General features: G+C 51.3%; 1 protein-coding gene across 1 annotated transcript in view; it reads left to right on the forward strand.

Moving 5' to 3' along the window:
* The first annotated feature begins 11,392 nt into the window (after positions 1-11,392).
* LRRC38 (leucine rich repeat containing 38) overlaps positions 11,393-17,735 on the forward strand; it is a 36,068-nt gene continuing 29,725 nt past the window's right edge. The window contains exon 1 of the mRNA XM_027565352.1: positions 11,393-12,454. Coding sequence (XP_027421153.1) covers positions 11,809-12,454 — 646 coding nt within the window. The 5' untranslated portion in view covers positions 11,393-11,808. The remainder of the gene's footprint in view (positions 12,455-17,735) is intronic.

A 17,735-nucleotide genomic window follows, 5' to 3' on the forward strand; every position in this document is an offset into this window, starting at 1 on the left:
CCCAGTCTTTGTCTCTTGCATCTCCTGCTTTGGCGGTGGATGATTTACCACTGAGCCACCTAGGAAACCCTCACTTAGTGTAATGCAAGATTAATCCATGTTGTACCACGGACCAGTAGTTCATTATTTTTGTAATTACTAAATACTATTCCATTGTATGGACATACCACACTTTGTTTATCTGTTCACCAGTGGGTGAACATTTGGGTTGTTTCGTTTTGGGGCAATGATGAGCAATGCTGCTGGGAGCATTAGCTTAGATGTTTTGGGGTAGATTCACCTTGTTCCTTCTCTTGGGTAGGTAGAGTCCTCGGAGTCCTGGTGATATAATCACCCCCTTGAATTGCTGTGAAAGAGTCTTGCCATCCCCCCCACCTCAATCTCTATGCTGTCCTCACGGTCTTCTCTCTAGAAGGTACACCCAATTATATTTCTTCCCAGTATAAAACTTTTCAAAGGCTCAGAACAAAGTCCAGACTCTTGGCCTCAAAATGTACTGTGGCCTTCCTGCTGCAGCCAGCTCTCTTCTCTCCAGCCCCTTTCTCATGTTGGGGATCAGGCCTCAGGGTGTCACTGTGTCCCCAGTGTTTGAGTCCCTTTAGGATGAATGCGTTCAGTCATTCCCATTGCTGGGTGAATGCACGGGAATAGAAGCTCAGTAATCAGAGCTTTAAAAATCCTTGTATAAAACTCCAAGATTGACAGTCAGACCCTGGGACAACTGCAAAAGAAGGTCCCAAACTAGTAAACTAGGAATCAGGAGGCCTGGGTTACCTCCCAGCAGTGATTTTAGAGGTTTAGTTGTTGCTGTCATTGTTTAGTCACTAAGCTGTGTCTGACTCTTTTCAATCCCTTAGACTGCAGCACACCAATCTCCCTGTCCTTCAGTATCTCCTGGACTTTGCCCAAGTTCATGTCCATTGAGTTGGTGATGCTATCCAACTCTCTCATCCTCTGCTGACTTCTTTTTCTTTCAATCTTTAGTAGCCTTTCTCAAACATTTATGGCCAAACTCTAAATTATTTCATAAGACCTCTGTGCTTTTATGCACACAGCTCTTTCTTGTTGGAATAATATTCCTTACCTGGAACAGAATCCCCAACTGTTTGGAGAACTTCTGTTCATCCTTCAAAACCTTAGTCAGCTATATGTATAGTAACTGAATTACTTTGCTATACACCTGAAACACTGTAAGTCAACTATACTTCAATTAAAAAAAAAAAAAAAGACAGAAAAACCAAAACCTGAGTCAGCTGTCACTTATTCTGTGACATCTTGTCTGATCCTTCCCATCTAGGTAGAATTATCATTCCCTTCTTTCTCAATACCACTGTATTTTGTACACAGTTTAATTATTATTTGCTTTACAAATCATTAACGTGTCCACTTCTGCCACTGGCTGGCACAGATGAAGTGGATTCACCTATTAATTGTTTGTTTCATGAACTTGGTGTGATGGCTTTGAGAAAATACATGCAAATATATGCAAATGACATGCAAACGCACACAAAAATAGCTCCCTTGTACCTCCACATTTACTAGAAAGAATTCTAGTGGCTTTATACCCTGTTCGGGTTATGTCACGTTCTGTTCCTCATTTACACTCTCAGAAAGACACACCTGGCTGGAAGGAGGGGGTGTGTGTGCAGGTGGGGGTCTGCACATATTGGCAGGATGGAGGCCCCGAGGGCAGAGGTGGCTAGTGAGGGTGGCTTAATACTGCTCTGCAATCAGATATATGTGACTTTACGAAAATAAACAATTTCAGACTCTGAGGCTATAGCCAATCAGTCCACCTAATCAGCAGCCATCTAACCACCTCCCATCATTATTAGTAATTAACAGCTCCCATTTGGCCACAAGAGTTGCAAAAAGAGCACAGGGAACTTGTTCCTGGAGTGGGAGTGTCAAACATCCTTGGAGCTCCCCAGCTGTGCAAGCTGACTGTTCAGTGAGCCCTCCGAGGCTAGGTTTCTGTAAAATGGATACAATGACATCTGGTCTGCATCTCTGACAACTGCTTTGAGATCATGGGTGTAAAGGGCTTTGCAGTCCTGTAAATGGTTAATGAGAAGGCTTGGGGTCATTGTCATTATTACTGGGGTGGGGTGGTGGCAGTGAGCAGGGAGCAGCAGCCACAGGGCCACAGAACAGGCATGTAGTACTTGTAGGGTTGAATGACCGTTCTGTGGTATAATTACAGATATCTCATACCACTTGAGCTTTCCAAAGCAATTCAGACTTCAAGTATTCTTTGCCTGAGTATCATTCGAAATGGCAGAATCATTCATTTATATAGGCCTACACTCATTTATTCATCAGGCAAAGATATGGAGCAGCTGACCTGTGCTGGGTTCCAAGATTTAAAGATGTAAAAGACACCCACTTTGTTCACAAGGACCTTTTCCTGTAGTCCTTGTTTCTAAGGACCTTTCTTCTCACACCAGAATTCACTAATATCCAGCAGGGGAGACAGACATGTCATCAATAAATGCCCCAGCACATGCAAGGGACAGTGATAGAAGCCTGGAGAGCAAGAGAGGTGAAGGAGGCTGCACCTGGGAAGGGCAAGGCCACCTAAAGAAATGCACAGTGTCTTGAAGGGCGAGCAGGCACCTGCCAGGTGGACTGGCAGAGGGAATGCCACATGCCAGAGTACAGAGCATGAAGCCAAATATGCTCCAAAATCTGATTTAGAAAATACTGTTAATGGTGTCAGATGTACATTTCCCCAATCATACCAACCCGAGCTTCCTTGGTTCCTCCTGATGCTCGTGACATTTATGAACTCATGAGGCTTGTTGGCAGTTATCACACAGTGAGTCCTTGAGTTGTCTGCTCTCTGCTGCTGCTGTGTGTCCTGTCTCTTCAAAGAGATTGTGAGTCACCTGAGAGCGGAGGCAGTCTACTCTATCTTTAGCTCCTCAGAACCCAGGTCAATGCCTTTCTTGTGAATATTAAGCAGGCAACAGACGTTTGTTGCAGGAGGCATCTAAACAGAGGACAGGTCAGGTGTTGCTACTCTGAACACCCGGTTGATGTGTTAACTTGCTAATTTGTACATTATCTCATTTCATCCTCATGGTGACCCTACGAGGTGGATACAATTAGTCTCCATTTTACAGATGAAGTCACTGGAGCTTTGAGAGATAACCTGCAGAAAAGATGCAGTCTAGAAGTGATGGAAGTAGGATTGGAAAGCATCCTGACCGGCCCACAGGCCGATGCTTTTAGCTCCAACTCTATCCAATTTATTGCCCATTTCAGTGGGTTAACAAAGCAGCATGTGTTGGAGTTTTCAGACAGACAGGTAAGTCCTGAACTGTAACCAAATTGTGGTTATCTCTTCCAATGGCTGCCTCCTAAGTTAGGGGCTCCTTGAGCATGGGGCCATCCTTGCTTCATCCTTACCCCCCCATACCTAACACAGCACCTATTCTCCTGGGATGGATCATAAGGGAACAGGGAATTGTTCAGAACAATTCTTGAAGGCTCCCTGGAGGAGGCTAACTTTCCTTGAGCCAAACTGCAAACAGAGTAAGAGGCAAGCAGGAAAGAGAATGTGTGTGAAGACTTGAAGGTAAATGCAATAAAGTGCTGTGGGCTTTGATGGGGTGGAGTGTAGCTAAAAATGTGTTTGGGGGAGCCCAAACTCCCAGGCTACTTCAAGCATACAGCTGGCACTTTGTGTTCCACATATGAATCCCTCTCCCTCCATGAGACCAGAGCTGAGGTCACCTATGAAGGGATGAAGGTCCTTGCTCCCTCTAGGAGGTGGGTGGGCATCTCCAGGTGAAACACCACTGGGAGCTATGGAGAAACTGGTGGCCTAGTGGAAAAATATCATTTGTAGATGGAAATTAATCAAGCATTTTCCAAATGCCTATTATATTTTGGGGCTGATTCTAGGAACTGGGGCAATGTAGTGTCCTCATACTGTCCATGGGGTTCTCCAGGCAAGACTACTAAAGCAGAAGCTCCAATATTTTGGCCACCTGATGGGAAAAGCTGGCTCTGGAAAAGACCCTGATGCTGGGAAAGACTGAGGTCAGGAGGAGAAGGGGGAGGCAGAGGATGAGATGGTTGGATGGTATCACAAACTCAGTGGACATGAATTTGAGTAAACTCTGGAAGATAGTGGAGGACAGAGGAGCCTGGTATACTACAGTCCATGGAGTCACAAAGAGTTGGGCATGACTTAGCACCTGAACAACAACGACAAAATGTCCTCTTAGAAGTTCTATTTCAGTGGCAGGAGGTAAAGTGAATAAGTAAATTATCTAGCAGGCTAGGTAATATCAGGTGGTAAGGAATGCTCTGAAGAAAACAAAACTAGGTGGTAGCACAGAAGTGATGCAGGGGGAGAAGGAGCTCAGCGGAGGCCAGTCAGAGGAGGTGACATTTGGGCTGAGAATATCTGAATGACCAAATGGCACCAACCATGCCAAAAGCTGGGCGTGGAGTGGGGCAGGAAGTGTTCCAGCCCGAGGGCACAGCACATTCAGAGGTCCTGGGGTTGGAACAAACATGATAAATTAGATGTACAAAAAGACCAGAGTGGCTGGAGGGTGGTGAGCCAGGGGGAGAGGGGTCCAAAATGGGCGAGAGAGGCACGTGGGGCAGAGCATGCAGGGTCTGGTAGAGTTTTATTCCAAGTGCCAAGGTGTATTAGCTAGCTCTTGCTGTGTAACAAATGCCCCAGAAATTTAGCGATTTAAAACAAAACAAAACATAAAAACAGGCTTCCTTGGTGGCTCAGTCATAAAGAGTGTGTCTGCCAATGCAGGAGACATGGGTTCCATCCCTGATGTGGGAAGATCCCACATGCTGTGAAGCAAGTAAGCTCATGCTGCTGCTGCTGCTGCTGCTATTAAGTCATACCTGACTCTGTGCGACCCCATAGACGGCAGCCCACCAGGCTCCTCTGTCCCTGGGATTCTCCAGGCAAGAACCCTTGAGTGCATTGCCATTTCCTTCTCCAATGCATGAAAGTGAAAAGTGAAAGTGAAGTCGCTCAGTCTTGAACAAGCGACTATCAGGCTATCAGGACAAGCCTATCAGGTTCCTCCGTCCATGGGATTTTCCAGGCGAGAGTACTGGAGTGGGTTGCCACTGCCTTCTCCAACTAAGCCCATGAGCCACAACTATTGAGCCTGTGCTCTAGAGCCCGGGAGTTGCAACTACTGAAGCCTTAGCACCCTAGAGCCCATGCTCCCCAACGAGAGAAGCCACTGCAATGAGAAGCCCAAGCACTGCAACTGGAGACTAGCCCCCCAACTCCACAACTAGAGAAAAAAGTCTGTCCAGCAACAAAGACCCAGCACAGCCAAAGACAAATAAAATTAAAAAATAAAAATAAAACAAAAACCAAGGACTTCCCTGACAATCCAGTGGTTAAGACTCCATGATTCCAACATAGAGTGTGTGGGTTCGATCCCTGCTTGGGGAACTAAGATCACACACACTGCATGATGTGGCCAAAACAAAAAGATCCCTCAAACATTTTAATCTGATGGTTTCTGTGGGTCAGGAGTCTGACAGGCCTTCGGTGGGTCTTCTGCTTAGTCTTGTTGACAGGCTGCAGCGAAAATGTTTACTGGGCTTATGTGGTTGTTGGTAGGACTCAGTTCCTTGTGGGCTGGTAGACCTGAGCCATCTTTAGCTCCTTGCTATGGAGGACTCTCCAACATGGCAGCTCGCTTCATCAGAGCACATGAGCCAAAGTGACGGCAGAGAGGATCTGACAGCAAGGTGGAAGTCACTGTCTCTCATGATTGAGTCACAGAAATGGCATCCCTCACCTTGGCCAAACATGTCAGGAGCAAGTTATACGGGTGGGGGGAGAGTTAGGGAGTTCGGGACGGACATGCACACACTGCTCTATTTAAAATGGATAACAAACAAGGCCCTACTGTAGAGCACAGGGAATTCTGCTCAATGTTATGTGGCAGCCTGGGTGGGAGAGGAGCTTGGGGGAGAATGGATACACGTATGTGTATGGCTGAGTCCCTCTGCTGTCCATCTGAGACTATCACAACATTGTTAATCGGCTATGTGAAAGTGCAAGTCGCTCAGTCCTGTCCGACTCTTTGCGACCCCATGGACTATACAGTTCATGGAATTTTCCAGGCCAGAATACTGGAGTGGGTAGCCTTTCCCTTCTCCTGGGGATCTTCCCAACCCAGGGATCGAACCCAGGCCTCCCGCATTGCAGGTGGATTCTTTACCAGCTGAGCCACAAGGGAAGCCCTTAATCGGCTATACTCCAATATAAAATAAAAAGTTAAAAAAAGAAGCAAGTTACAAGTCATGCCCTCATTCAGGGATTAGTGGGGATCACTGGGGGTTTCCTTAGAAGTCTGTTTACCACTCGCAGGAAGCCATGGGGGTGTCTGGACAGGAAGGTGATGTGGTCCAGTGTATATTTTCAAAGGCTTACTTTGACTTTCTGGAGAATGAGTGGGGATTGGGCAAGGCTGGAAGCAGGAAAGGCCAGTGGGGGCTTCTGTAAAAGACGATGCCTGTCTGGGCGAAGGAGGTCCCAGCGGAAGCAGAGACATAGCACCAAGGGGCCTTGTCAGTGGACAGGAGGTGGGTGTGAGGGGAGAGGAAGCCTGAATGAGTCCCGAGCTTGCTGTGACCTGAGCGTCCTGCCTGTGGGATGATGGTGCCCTTGACTCGTGGGATGTATGCTCCGTGTTTTTCTCCTGCGGGAGACAGGGTGGCACCATCTCCATCCTCCTTAACCAAGGTCACACATTTGCTGGATGGCTGGCCAGCACTAGGAGCAGCGGCCGTGAGCAGAGAACAGATGTCTCCTTGTGCCGGGCTGAGGGACTGACCCCGTGTCCTTGGTCTCATTAGTCTGCCCACGCTCAGGCCAACCAAGCCAGGATGCTGGAAGCTGCTCACCTACAACTGGGCTCGCAAAGTCAGCCAGAGCTGGAGAGGTCTAAAGGAGTGTGTGTGTGTGTGTGTGTGTGTGTGAGATGCTACATTTGGAATAAGGTTCAGGGCAGGGAGAGTTATTAAAACTGATTCTAGAATGTTAGGACAAATATACATATGTACCTGCAGCAAATATGAGTTTCCCAGGTGGGTCAGTGGTAAAGAACTCGCCTGCCAATGCAGGAGACTCAAGAGATGCAGGTTTGATCTCTGGGTCAGGAAGATCCCTTGGAGTAGGAAAGGGTAACCCACTCCAGTATTCTTGCCTGGAGAATCTCATGGACAGAGGAGTCTGGCAGGCTACAGTCCATGGGGTCGCCAAGAGTTGGATACAACTGCATGTGCACACACACACACACACACACAGGCAAATATATTTCAGACAAACACTATTCTTTAACTAAAGAATACCACCTCCATTAAATATTTATGTGCTATCGGTGAAAAAATAAAGAAATAGATAACTAAGTGGCCATTTATCATGTCAAACTCACTGCTAAGCACTCCACAGATACGCCGTTTAATCCTCATAACAACCCAGTGAAGTAGGCACTAGTGTTATCCCATTTCATTGATGGGAAAACTGAGGCTTAGAGAAATCCAGCAACTTGCTAGAGGTGACTGAGCCAGGGAACAAGAGAGCCAAGTTTGACCCGATTGTGTGACTCCAAATCCATGTTCTTAACCACAACCATCCCTGTCCGTGGGATTTCTCAGGCGAGAAGACTGAGGTGGGTTGCCATTTCCTTCTCCTCGGCATCTTCCAGTCCCCGGGATCGCAAAGAGTCAGACATGACTTAGCGACTAAATAACAACCACCACAAGCACCATCTGCCTCCCACTGCGGCTGGTTAAGGATCCGTTTCCCAGTTCCAGGGGTGAAACAGGGGCAAGAGCTTTTCTTCCAAAAAGTGGGTCCAGACTTGCCAGAGAGGAGCAAAACAAAACTGTTCCTCTCACCACCCCAAACTAACCGAGGACACAGCTGGCGCCTTGAGAGAGGAAGGGTTCAGTTCTCACCTATACAAGCGGTGGATGGAGCCCCCTGGTGGTGATAGCTGGGAAGGGCAGTGGGTGGGAACAAAGAGCTTGGTGTTAGACAGTTAATGGGGGCACAGATACACAGCAATGTCCTGGGGCAGAAAGCCAGTTCCCTGGAGTCAGCCTGCCCCCAGGCAAAGGACCAGGGCACATCTCCGTTCTTGGGGTCCACGGGGTGCCAGGTCAGCCAGGCGTTCATCAGAGGTGATACGTGCCAGTAACCCAAATGACATCACCAAACAGCAGCCACGCTCTTATCATTCAAACCTAGCGCCTGTACCCAAATTCAGACTCCAGCACATACCATACTGGGATCATCTTGTTTACAATTTAGGGCCTAGGATGTGGACTAATGTAGAGGTCAGTCTAGCAACCAAGAGGGCTGATCTCACAACCAGATGGTTTTTGCTTAGGGACAAGATACCATGTGGGGGATTTCCTGGGGACCCCACCCACATTATAGTTGCTCAGTAGTGTCTGACTCTTTTGTGACCCCACGAACTGTAGCTTGCCAGGCTCCTCTGTCCATGGAATTCTCCAGGCAAGAATATTGGAGTGGGTTGCCATTCCCTTCTCCACAGTATCTTCCCAACCCGGGGACTGAACCTACGTCTCCTGCATTGCAGGCAGATTCTTTACTGCCTGAGCCACCAAGAAAGCCCATTTACATAGCTTCCAAGGCCCAATTTCAGGGGGAGTCAGACCAGGGGCCACTTATAGGCAGTGCTCCGTAGCTTGGGGAGCTCAGAAGAGGAGCCAGGGTTTCTGCTTGGTGACTTGGGGAACATGTGACATCAGGTTTTGAAAACATGATACCTTGGGTATTTGTCCCCCTGTTTTGAACCTCTTGATCAGGAATCACAAAGTGTGTTGACTCTGGGCATAAATATAGAAAGGGAGTTGACAAACCGAGTCCCTGAAGATCTGTCCACATCACTTGCAGTGTTTTTTCCTGGGCTTGTAAGAGGCCCCCTTCAAGGGGAGGGAGCTGGGGAGTCGGTTGCCTGTGTTCTATTTCCAGCAGCTATCTCCGACTCACGGTGTGACCTTGCTGAGGTCACAGCTATGTTTTCCTTGCTGGGGGAGCATCAGAGGTGGCAAACCTTGCATTTTCCCAAGGAATGAGAGTCCTGGAATATGGGGAGGGGTTCCCTGCATCCCACGAACCCTAGTCATGTCTGTTCCTGCTTTTATTCATGAAAAATGGCTTTTGATTTAAATTCAAGGCACCTTGGGGGACACTCAAAGCAAGAAGCAAGGCGTTCCTGCCACAGCAAGACTTATGGCCATTTTTATATGCACTGTCTCTCCAAACACTTTCCAGCTCCCGTTCCAAACCAATATTTCCCCACGTGGCCTTCACATCAGCTGTGAAAGGGGAGAGGGAAGGTATTTTCTCTCTAGTTTCAAGAGGAGGCAGTCAAGGCCAAGAGTGTCATTTCTCAGCATTCTCCTTACCGAGGACCCTTTTATTATCTTACCACTGCACATCCCCGTTTTGCAGGCCCTTGCTAAAGGCTCTGCATTTATTAGGTAGAAATTCACCTGTTTCCATTAATCAAAGTCACCAGTTTCTGCTCAGTGCAAAAGAACTAGGGCTATCACTGACTTCATTGCCAAGAACTGTGGCATTTGCTCTGGGTGACCTCCTCATACATAAAGCCTCAATTCTCACCAGAGTTTTTGAAATTCTGCAGAGTTGATCTTCAGGCATCCCAGGCTGGGTAGTATTTCCCCAGAGAGATCGAGCAGCCTGTGGAAAGTTCTATAGCCAGTAGTGGGGCCAGGACCAAGTCCAGGAGCTTGACACTCAGGCCAGGGCTCCAGCCAACCAGATCAACTGGCAGGGAAGGTTGATACACACTCAGACACACAGGCACATGCAAAATGGCAGCCCAGTCAAATGCAGGTGCCCTGTAGCAGTGATGTTAGGGGCTCAAACCAGTAAGAAATAGGTTCCCCTCTATGCTGGAGTGAGGAATCAGAGCTGAGCTTGAGGTTCGAGGAGTGGAGGGTGTAGCAGATGCTTCCAGAGTGGTCCTGGATTGTTGCAATGGGGGGGACCTGTTTGTTCTGTCACTGGCCTTTGCTTTGACACTGCAATAACGCATCATTAACACCGCCAGAGACCAGAGTCGGGGCTGAGCTCTTGCAGCTGGGGACGACAAAGACAAGAGACCCCAAGAGAGTGGGGACAGACAGGAAACTCAGGAGGTCTGGCATGGAGGCTGGGGGTGTAAACAGGACCCCAAGTCCCTCAAAGCTTCCCCCAGGGCTCTGTACCCCTTCTCTCCCAGGGTTCCTGCAAACACTCATTCTCTGTTGAGCCCTTGGCTCAGTCCCAGAGGCTCAGGGTTTTGATCCATGGGAAAGCATCAGGCCTCACATACCTTTGGGAAAAGGCCGAGGGCTTAGCTTTGCGGCTTCAGAATTCAAGCCTCCACCAATCTGCTTGGGGCCAGGGGCCAGGGCCCAGGGCAGGGTATTGGGGGCCTGCTGCCCGACAGCTGTTGCTAGGTTATTTTGGTCCAGTGGGAGCTTATCAATTACAGGACATTTGGACCAAAATAGCCAACAGCAGAACCATCTCTTGGTGGCTCTGTGAGGACTTCTCCTTAGAAGAGTTTCTAAAATGGGGCTGGAGAGGGAAGGGAGTTTGATTTGAGGGGTGGGTGAAGTGATGAGGGCTAAACTCACATACTACTTGCTGTCCTCTCTGACCACCTACCTTGGGGACCAAAGCTGGGGTTTTGCTGGGGAGAGGGTAGAAATTAGCAGGGAAGAGCTCATGCTTAAACTCTTTCTCTTGACTCTGTCTTCCTCCCCACAAGCTGAAGTCATACATATTACTGTCTCCCATTTGACAGACGGGGTGCACGGGGTCCAGAGAGGAGGAAGCACAGGTACCCGGGCCACACAACTGGAAACCCGGGCCTCTGAGCCCAGGCCAGGCGGCCTCTCGGTTAGGCCTTGGTTAGACCAGCAGAGGATCCGCGCCCGGTGGCTGCCAGGTCCCCTACACACTCGGGCCAGCGTGGAAACTGCTGACTGGTCCTGGCTTTCCTTCGGGCCACGGCGGGAGCCCTGGCAGCGCCCGCCTTGGTTGACCCCGCCAGCCTCCGTGAGAGGGGTTAAGTGTCAGAGGAAACGAGGTAGGAAGGTCAGCCACCCTGAAGCTCCCTGGAGCCCGCTGGAGCCCCGCCCAATGCCGGCTCGGCAGACTCGGGCACGGCGCCCCCCCCTCCCCCCGAGAGCCTGCCAGAATTGCACCGGGCGCAGAGCCAGAGGGACACAGGTCGCGCTCCCGTTTGCAGCAGGGGTGGCGCGCGGGGAGCGAGCTTTGGCACCTGGCGGGCGGGGGGCAGGGGGGGCACGCCCCCGACACGCCCTCAGAAATCCACTGGGGTTGGGGGCTCGTGGGAATTGAACTTGGTCGTCGAGTGTCCCGCGCCAAGTCTGCGCGACAGGTCTTATCGCCCGGTGACGGAAAGAAGCTGCCCGGGCGGGGCCGCGTTTGGCGATGGCCACTCCGCTACCCTTACCGCTCCCGCCTCTCCTCCGGGATTTTCCAGCGGGTTAATTTCCTGTTCGGGTAAATCCTTCGCGAGTCCGTCGCCCCTCCCTCCGTGGTCCCCAGTTCCCCCACCTCCGCCCCGGCCGCTCGGGCTCCCGGGGTAGGTCCGCGCTGCGCTCCATCGCCCCCGCTCTCCCGGGCGCACGCCCTCCCGGCGCCCGGCCTCTGGGGTCCCGCGAGCCGCCCCGCGCCAGGGCTCAACCCGAGTCGCGTCCGCGTCGCCGCCGTTCGCGCGGGCCCAGGCCATGCGCCCCCGCGCCGCCCCCCGCGCCCCCACCGGCGCCGCCGCCGCGGCGCTGGGGCTCTTTAGCTTCCTGCTGCTGCTCCAGCCCGGACACGCGTGCCCCGCGGGCTGCGCCTGCACCGACCCGCACACCGTGGACTGCCGCGACCGCGGACTGCCCAGCGTGCCTGATCCCTTCCCCCTGGACGTGCGCAAACTGCTGGTGGCTGGTAACCGCATCCAGCACATCCCCGAGGACTTCTTCATCTTCTACGGCGACCTGGTCTACCTGGACTTCAGGAACAACTCGCTGCGCTCGCTGGAGGAGGGTACGTTCAGCGGCTCGGCCAAGCTCGCCTTCCTCGACCTCAGCTACAACAACCTGACCCAGCTGGGCGCCGGCGCCTTCCGCTCGGCCGGGCGGCTGGTCAAGCTAAGCCTGGCCAACAACAACCTGGCTGGTGTGCACGAGGCCGCCTTCGAGACCCTGGAGTCGCTGCAGGTGCTGGAGCTCAACGACAACAACCTGCGCAGCCTCAACGTGGCCGCCCTAACCGCGCTCCCCGCGCTGCGCACCCTGCGCCTCGACGGGAACCCCTGGCTCTGCGACTGCGACTTCGCCCACCTCTTCTCCTGGATCCAGGAGAACGTGTCCAAGCTGCCCAAAGGTGAGTCTGCGCGGGGGAGTGGTGGCGGGGGGGCGGGGGGAGGGGGACAGAGGGACAGCCCAGGGAGAGGCTGCGACAGCCGGATAGCCTCGGGGCAGCCCTCTGGGGCAGAGACCTGGTCGCTCATGGCCACTGCCCTGAATGAGAGCTGCTCCAGGTGTAATCCTCGCACGTTCCCAGCCTGAACTTTTCCTGGGACTCTCCTAGGGAAGGAGAGTGGGGAGGGACACATTTGGAATTCTCCGGAATTTCTGGGCCTTGTTGCTATGCTTTTCCCTTTGTTTACCTCCAACAATGTTTGGAACCTGGGTTTCCCAGATCGTCTCATGGGGCTTGGGCCCCTGGCACTGGTGGAGGTAGAGATTTCTAGGTGGCTCAGTGGTAAAGAATCCGAGTTTGATCTCTGGGTGGGAAAGATCCCCTGGAGAAGAAAATGGCAACCCACTCCAGTATTCTTTTCTGGGAAATCCCATGAACAGAGGAGTCCGTGGGGTCGCAAAAGAGTTGGACGGGACCAAACAACAATATCAATGATGGATGTGCCTTATTTCTGGGCCCCTCCTAAGTGGGAAACTCCCTACTGTGTGAGCAGCGACTCAGCACTGTTCTCAGTACCCTGAACATGGAGAGAGAGTGCACCAGTTCTAAGAGCTCTCTAATAGCTTCTGGAGCTCAGTGGTTTTGATTTCTCAGCTGCCAATTTGCTCTTCTGTCTAAAAGGGGTAAGGAATATTCCTGGTGAGGAATAAGAGCAGCCTGCAAAGAGCCAGTGATGCAGTAAAGATTTGCAGTAGCTTTTCAGTCCAGATGTGAAATTGCTGAACAAAAATCTCCTGGGCTGGGACACCTTTTGCTTGCCTGGTGCACTTTTTCTGTTGGTGACATAGACATACGTGCCCAGCTGGCAGACAGGAACATAAGGGCACAGTAGGTAAGGGGCCCTGTGAAGGCCAGGAGGAAGGAGGCAAAGGCAGAACTGGAAAGAGGGGACCCCAGCATCCATAAGGATGAGCCCTGAGCAGGTGGACTGTCCTTACCTTCAGTGGATTCCAGGCTTCCACTGGTGAGCATATGAGTGTGGTCCCAGCAGTGAGCCCTCAGAGCCAGACTCCGTCTCCCACCTTGCCCCTGGGGCTTGGCAGAATAGGAAGCAGAGCTGTAAGACCCACAGTAAAAAAGGTGACATTGATGTGGATTTATCTTTGAGAAATATATATATATATATATGTATATATATATATATATATGTATTTCCATTTATTGAGAATTCAAGGATGCTGCTCATCTATGTCCTGAATTCCTGTGCTCACTTATTCATTCTGAACTGTCACTAAACACACATCCCAGGCAATCATTTCTCTCCTGAGCTGGCACTTTCAGCCCAGGCTGGCTCTCCCACTCCAGCAAGTTCTAAAAAGACCTGACGTGCAGGGTGCAGAGTCCCCCAGCTTTACACTTTGCCTTCATTTGCTGTCTGGCTCCCCAGACCCTCCCCACCAGAAGACTGTCCCGGAGACAGGAAGGTCCAGGTGCAGACCTCATTGTGGAATGGGGGTTCACCCTGGGTTTGACAGCTTCTGCCTTTGCTTCTCGGTGGTGTTGGCATCATGAACCCCCATTGTCAGTTGAGGGAGTATAATTGGTTCCCACTGTTATTCACATGAGGACTTGGTGTTATGGGTCAGGAGCTGTGAATTTCAGTCTCAGTTCTGCCATGGATGGCTGTGACCTTGACCAGGACATGTGTCATGTCTGGGTCTCAGTTTTTTTGTTTCTAAAGTACTTTAATTGACCTCTGAGGTCTCTATAGAGCCCTGGATTTGGAAGGCATAGATTGGAGTTCTGGCTTAAAAACTGAGTGACTCTAGGCAGGTCACTTAAGTTCTCTGAGCCTCCCCGCTCTTTCTTCTGTGTGAAATTGGGACACAGGAATGCTGACCAATATGTCCGACTGGTGATTGTCAGTATCAGAGTCATTTAATGTGGGTAAATGAATGAGCAGTAAAAATAGAAAGGGCTTTCCAGGTGGCTCAGAGGTAGAGAATCTGCTTGCCAATGCAGGCTATATGGGAGAGGTGGGTTCGATCCCTGGGTAGGGAAGATCCCCTGGAGTAGGAAATGGCAACCCCCTCTACTATTCTTGCCTGGAAAATTCCATGGACAGAGGAGCCTGGAGGGCTGAAGTCCATGGGGTTGCACAGAGTCATACGCGGCGAGGCAACTAAGCACCCATGAGCACGCAAGAATAGCAAACGTTATTCTTCCTCTTGTCCATAATATAGGAAAGCAAAGAGCCACCAGATGGAGACGTGGGGGTTAAGGATGGACAGGTCCAGACCAAGGAAGAGTGTCCAGGCCCTGGTAGAGGGTTGGTCTCATTCAGGAAGGGAAGATGGAGGCAGCAGGAGGTCAGCTTGGGGGCTCCCGGCGTCTCATGGGGTGAAGTACTGAGAACATCTGTGACCTCACTGCCCATGGCCTGTGGCCAGAGCAGGGTCTTAAGCTCTGTGAACCAGAGCGGGGCAGTGGGTGGGGTGGGGTGGGTGAGTGTGGATCACCTAGTCTAGGCCTTGAGGCTAGAGAGCTGGGTTCTGATGTAGACTCAGATTGTGACCCTAGGCAAGTCCCAGACCTCTCTGTGCCTCCGTTTCCCTGCCCTAACTTCAGACTGAAGAACAGAATCCGATAGCAGGTTTGTGGCCAGGGTTATGTGAGGTCCTCTCTGTCAAAGGCACAGTGATTTTAGCAGAGTAGGTGATGGGCAGGCATTAATCACTCCTTTCCCTTCTCCTCGTGCATTCGGGCCTGTCCTGTTTCACAGAGGCGTCTGGCAAGGGGCTGAGAGCGCAGGCTCCAGCCCAGACCTGCTTGGTTCAGATGCTGTCTCCCCCTCTCACTGGTTGTGTGTGCTTCTGCCTTCCAGTTTCCTCTCCTGTAAAATGTGAATCCTGCTAGTACCCACCTCACAGGGCTGTGGGGAGGATTAGAAGGGTAGCCTCTATAACAGGGTCCCCAGCCTCTGGGATCTAATGCCTGATGATCTGAGGTGGAACTGATGTCATAATAATAGAAAAAGTGCACAATAAATGTAAATGCACTTGAATCATCCCCAAACCATCCTATCCCCTGCCCTCTGTCTGTTGATAAATTGTCTTCCGTGAAACCAGTCCCTGGTGTCAAAAAGATTGGGAACCATGGATCTACAAGGTACTTAGAACAGTGCCTGATACACGGGAACTACCAATAAGCATTAATGCTGTTATTACCCTGTTTTGTCCAGAAGGCCTGGAGAGCTGATGGGAGTGACTTGCCCAAGGTCATACAGAGAGTTAAATACAGTTGAAGGAGGGGTGCATCAGGACCTCTTGGCTCCTGACCTCCTGGAAGTTGGAGGCCATCCACTTCCTGCCAAGGAAACTAGGCGCCTTGGGGCACAGGCTCTAGGGCTTTCTAGGCAGGGCCTAAGTAGGAGAATTCAGAGGAAAGAGCAGAGACCTGCCACCCTCCCAGCAAAGCCCTTGCCATCACCTCCTCTGCCCCTTCCTCCTCCAGAAAAGCAAACCAGGCTGAACCAGTGACCTTGACGAGCTCTGACAGCACAAAAACACGATGCCTGCCAGGTGAGCCTCTGCGCGGATGGGAGCGCTTGGTCACTGGTGGAACACCACGGGGTTGGCCGGTCCCCTCTGTGCAGACTCCTGCAGGGCTCTGCTTTCGGGGGCAGAGGGGTCTGGGGGAGCCAGCCTGCCAGGGCTGGATCTGAAGGAAGGCTCACCAGCCAACTTGGCAACAACAAGCAAGCAAACAAACCCCAAGCAAGAAAACAAACAAAATCCCAGGATGGTAATTCACTCTGAATTTCAGGTAAACAAATGCATAACATTTTAGTATAAGTATGTCCTGTGCAACGTTTGGGATATTCACACACATAGAATTATTTGTTGTTTTTGAAATTCACATCACTGGCCATCCTGTGTTTTATCAAGTGGCTTCCCTGATAGCTCAGCTAGTAAAGAATCCACCAGCAGTGCAGGAGACCCCGGTTCAATTCCTGGGTTGGGAAGATCCGCTGGAGAAGGGATAGGCTACCCACTCCAGTGTTCTGGCCTGGAGAATCCTATGGACTGTATAGTCCGTGGGGTGGCAAAGAGACAGACACGGCTGAGCAACTTTCACTTTCACTACCTTCTGGTGGCAGTTTGTGGTTTACCAGGGCTGTCTTTTTTAATAAAAATACCCATGCCTGGCAAGTTACCTTTACCCACAACTGGCCACTGGGTGTGAGGTGCAAAGAAAAGAAGTGGTTTGCACAAGTTCACGTTGTTAGTGGCTGAGATGAGCATGCACTCAGGGGTGTCTGACTCCACTCCTGATTCTTTGTGATGGCCTAGAGCAGGAGGGCGGGAATAGCCCCTGCTCTGTTCTACCGTCCCTGACTCCCCTGGGGGACAGCTGGCTGCCCTTCCAGCCCCAGAGTCTGCTCCTGCTGTGGTGGTTCTCCCAGGAGCCAGTAGCTTCTGGGCCAGGTAGGACACTGTGCCCTCAAGGGAACAGTGACCATCCTTCTTTGAGTCCACCTGCAGACTCAAAGGAGCTCCAGACCTGGAAGATACAGACATGGGAATTCGCTCAGGTGACAGTGGGGTAGAGAGGGAGAGAAGGGGAGGGTCTGGAAGACAGGGAAGTGGCAGGACAGCACCCTTCTTGGAAGATGGTGATCTTTAAAGCCCTCCAGTCCCTCCCGTTGTCTTCTGTTCACAGCAGCCCAACGAGGTGGTCAGAAATGAAAACACACAGGTGGTGAGGAGTCTCTGTGTGCTGATCCCTGGGGAGTTTGTTTGACGTGCAGATTCCTGGGCCCCCAGACCCACTGAATGTTGGCCTGGTGGATGAGGCCTGGGCATCTGCATTTTAGGTCCTGCCACCTCCTGGAGGGCTTCCCAGGTGGTTCAGTGGTAAAGAATCAGCCTGCAGTGTGGGAGAACTGGGTTTGATCACAGGGTCAGGAAGATCCCCTGGAGAAGGAAATGGCAACCCACTCCAGTATTCTTGCCTGGATAATCCCCATGGACAGAGAAGCTTGGCAGGCTACAGCACATGGGGTTGCAGAAGAATTGGACATGACTTGGTGACTAAACAACAACATTCCCTGAAAGGGGCTTGCAGTGCACACTCTCTAAGCTTGAAAACCGCTGCCGGAGGGGGCAGGCTTTGTGCGGCAGCTGTGGAAATGCTGTGTGACGTTGTAGGACTTTCCTGTCTCTCTGTGCCTCAGATTTTT

This window comes from Bos indicus x Bos taurus, chromosome 16, assembly GCF_003369695.1.
Source record: "Bos indicus x Bos taurus breed Angus x Brahman F1 hybrid chromosome 16, Bos_hybrid_MaternalHap_v2.0, whole genome shotgun sequence".
Lineage (NCBI taxonomy): Eukaryota > Metazoa > Chordata > Mammalia > Artiodactyla > Bovidae > Bos > Bos indicus x Bos taurus.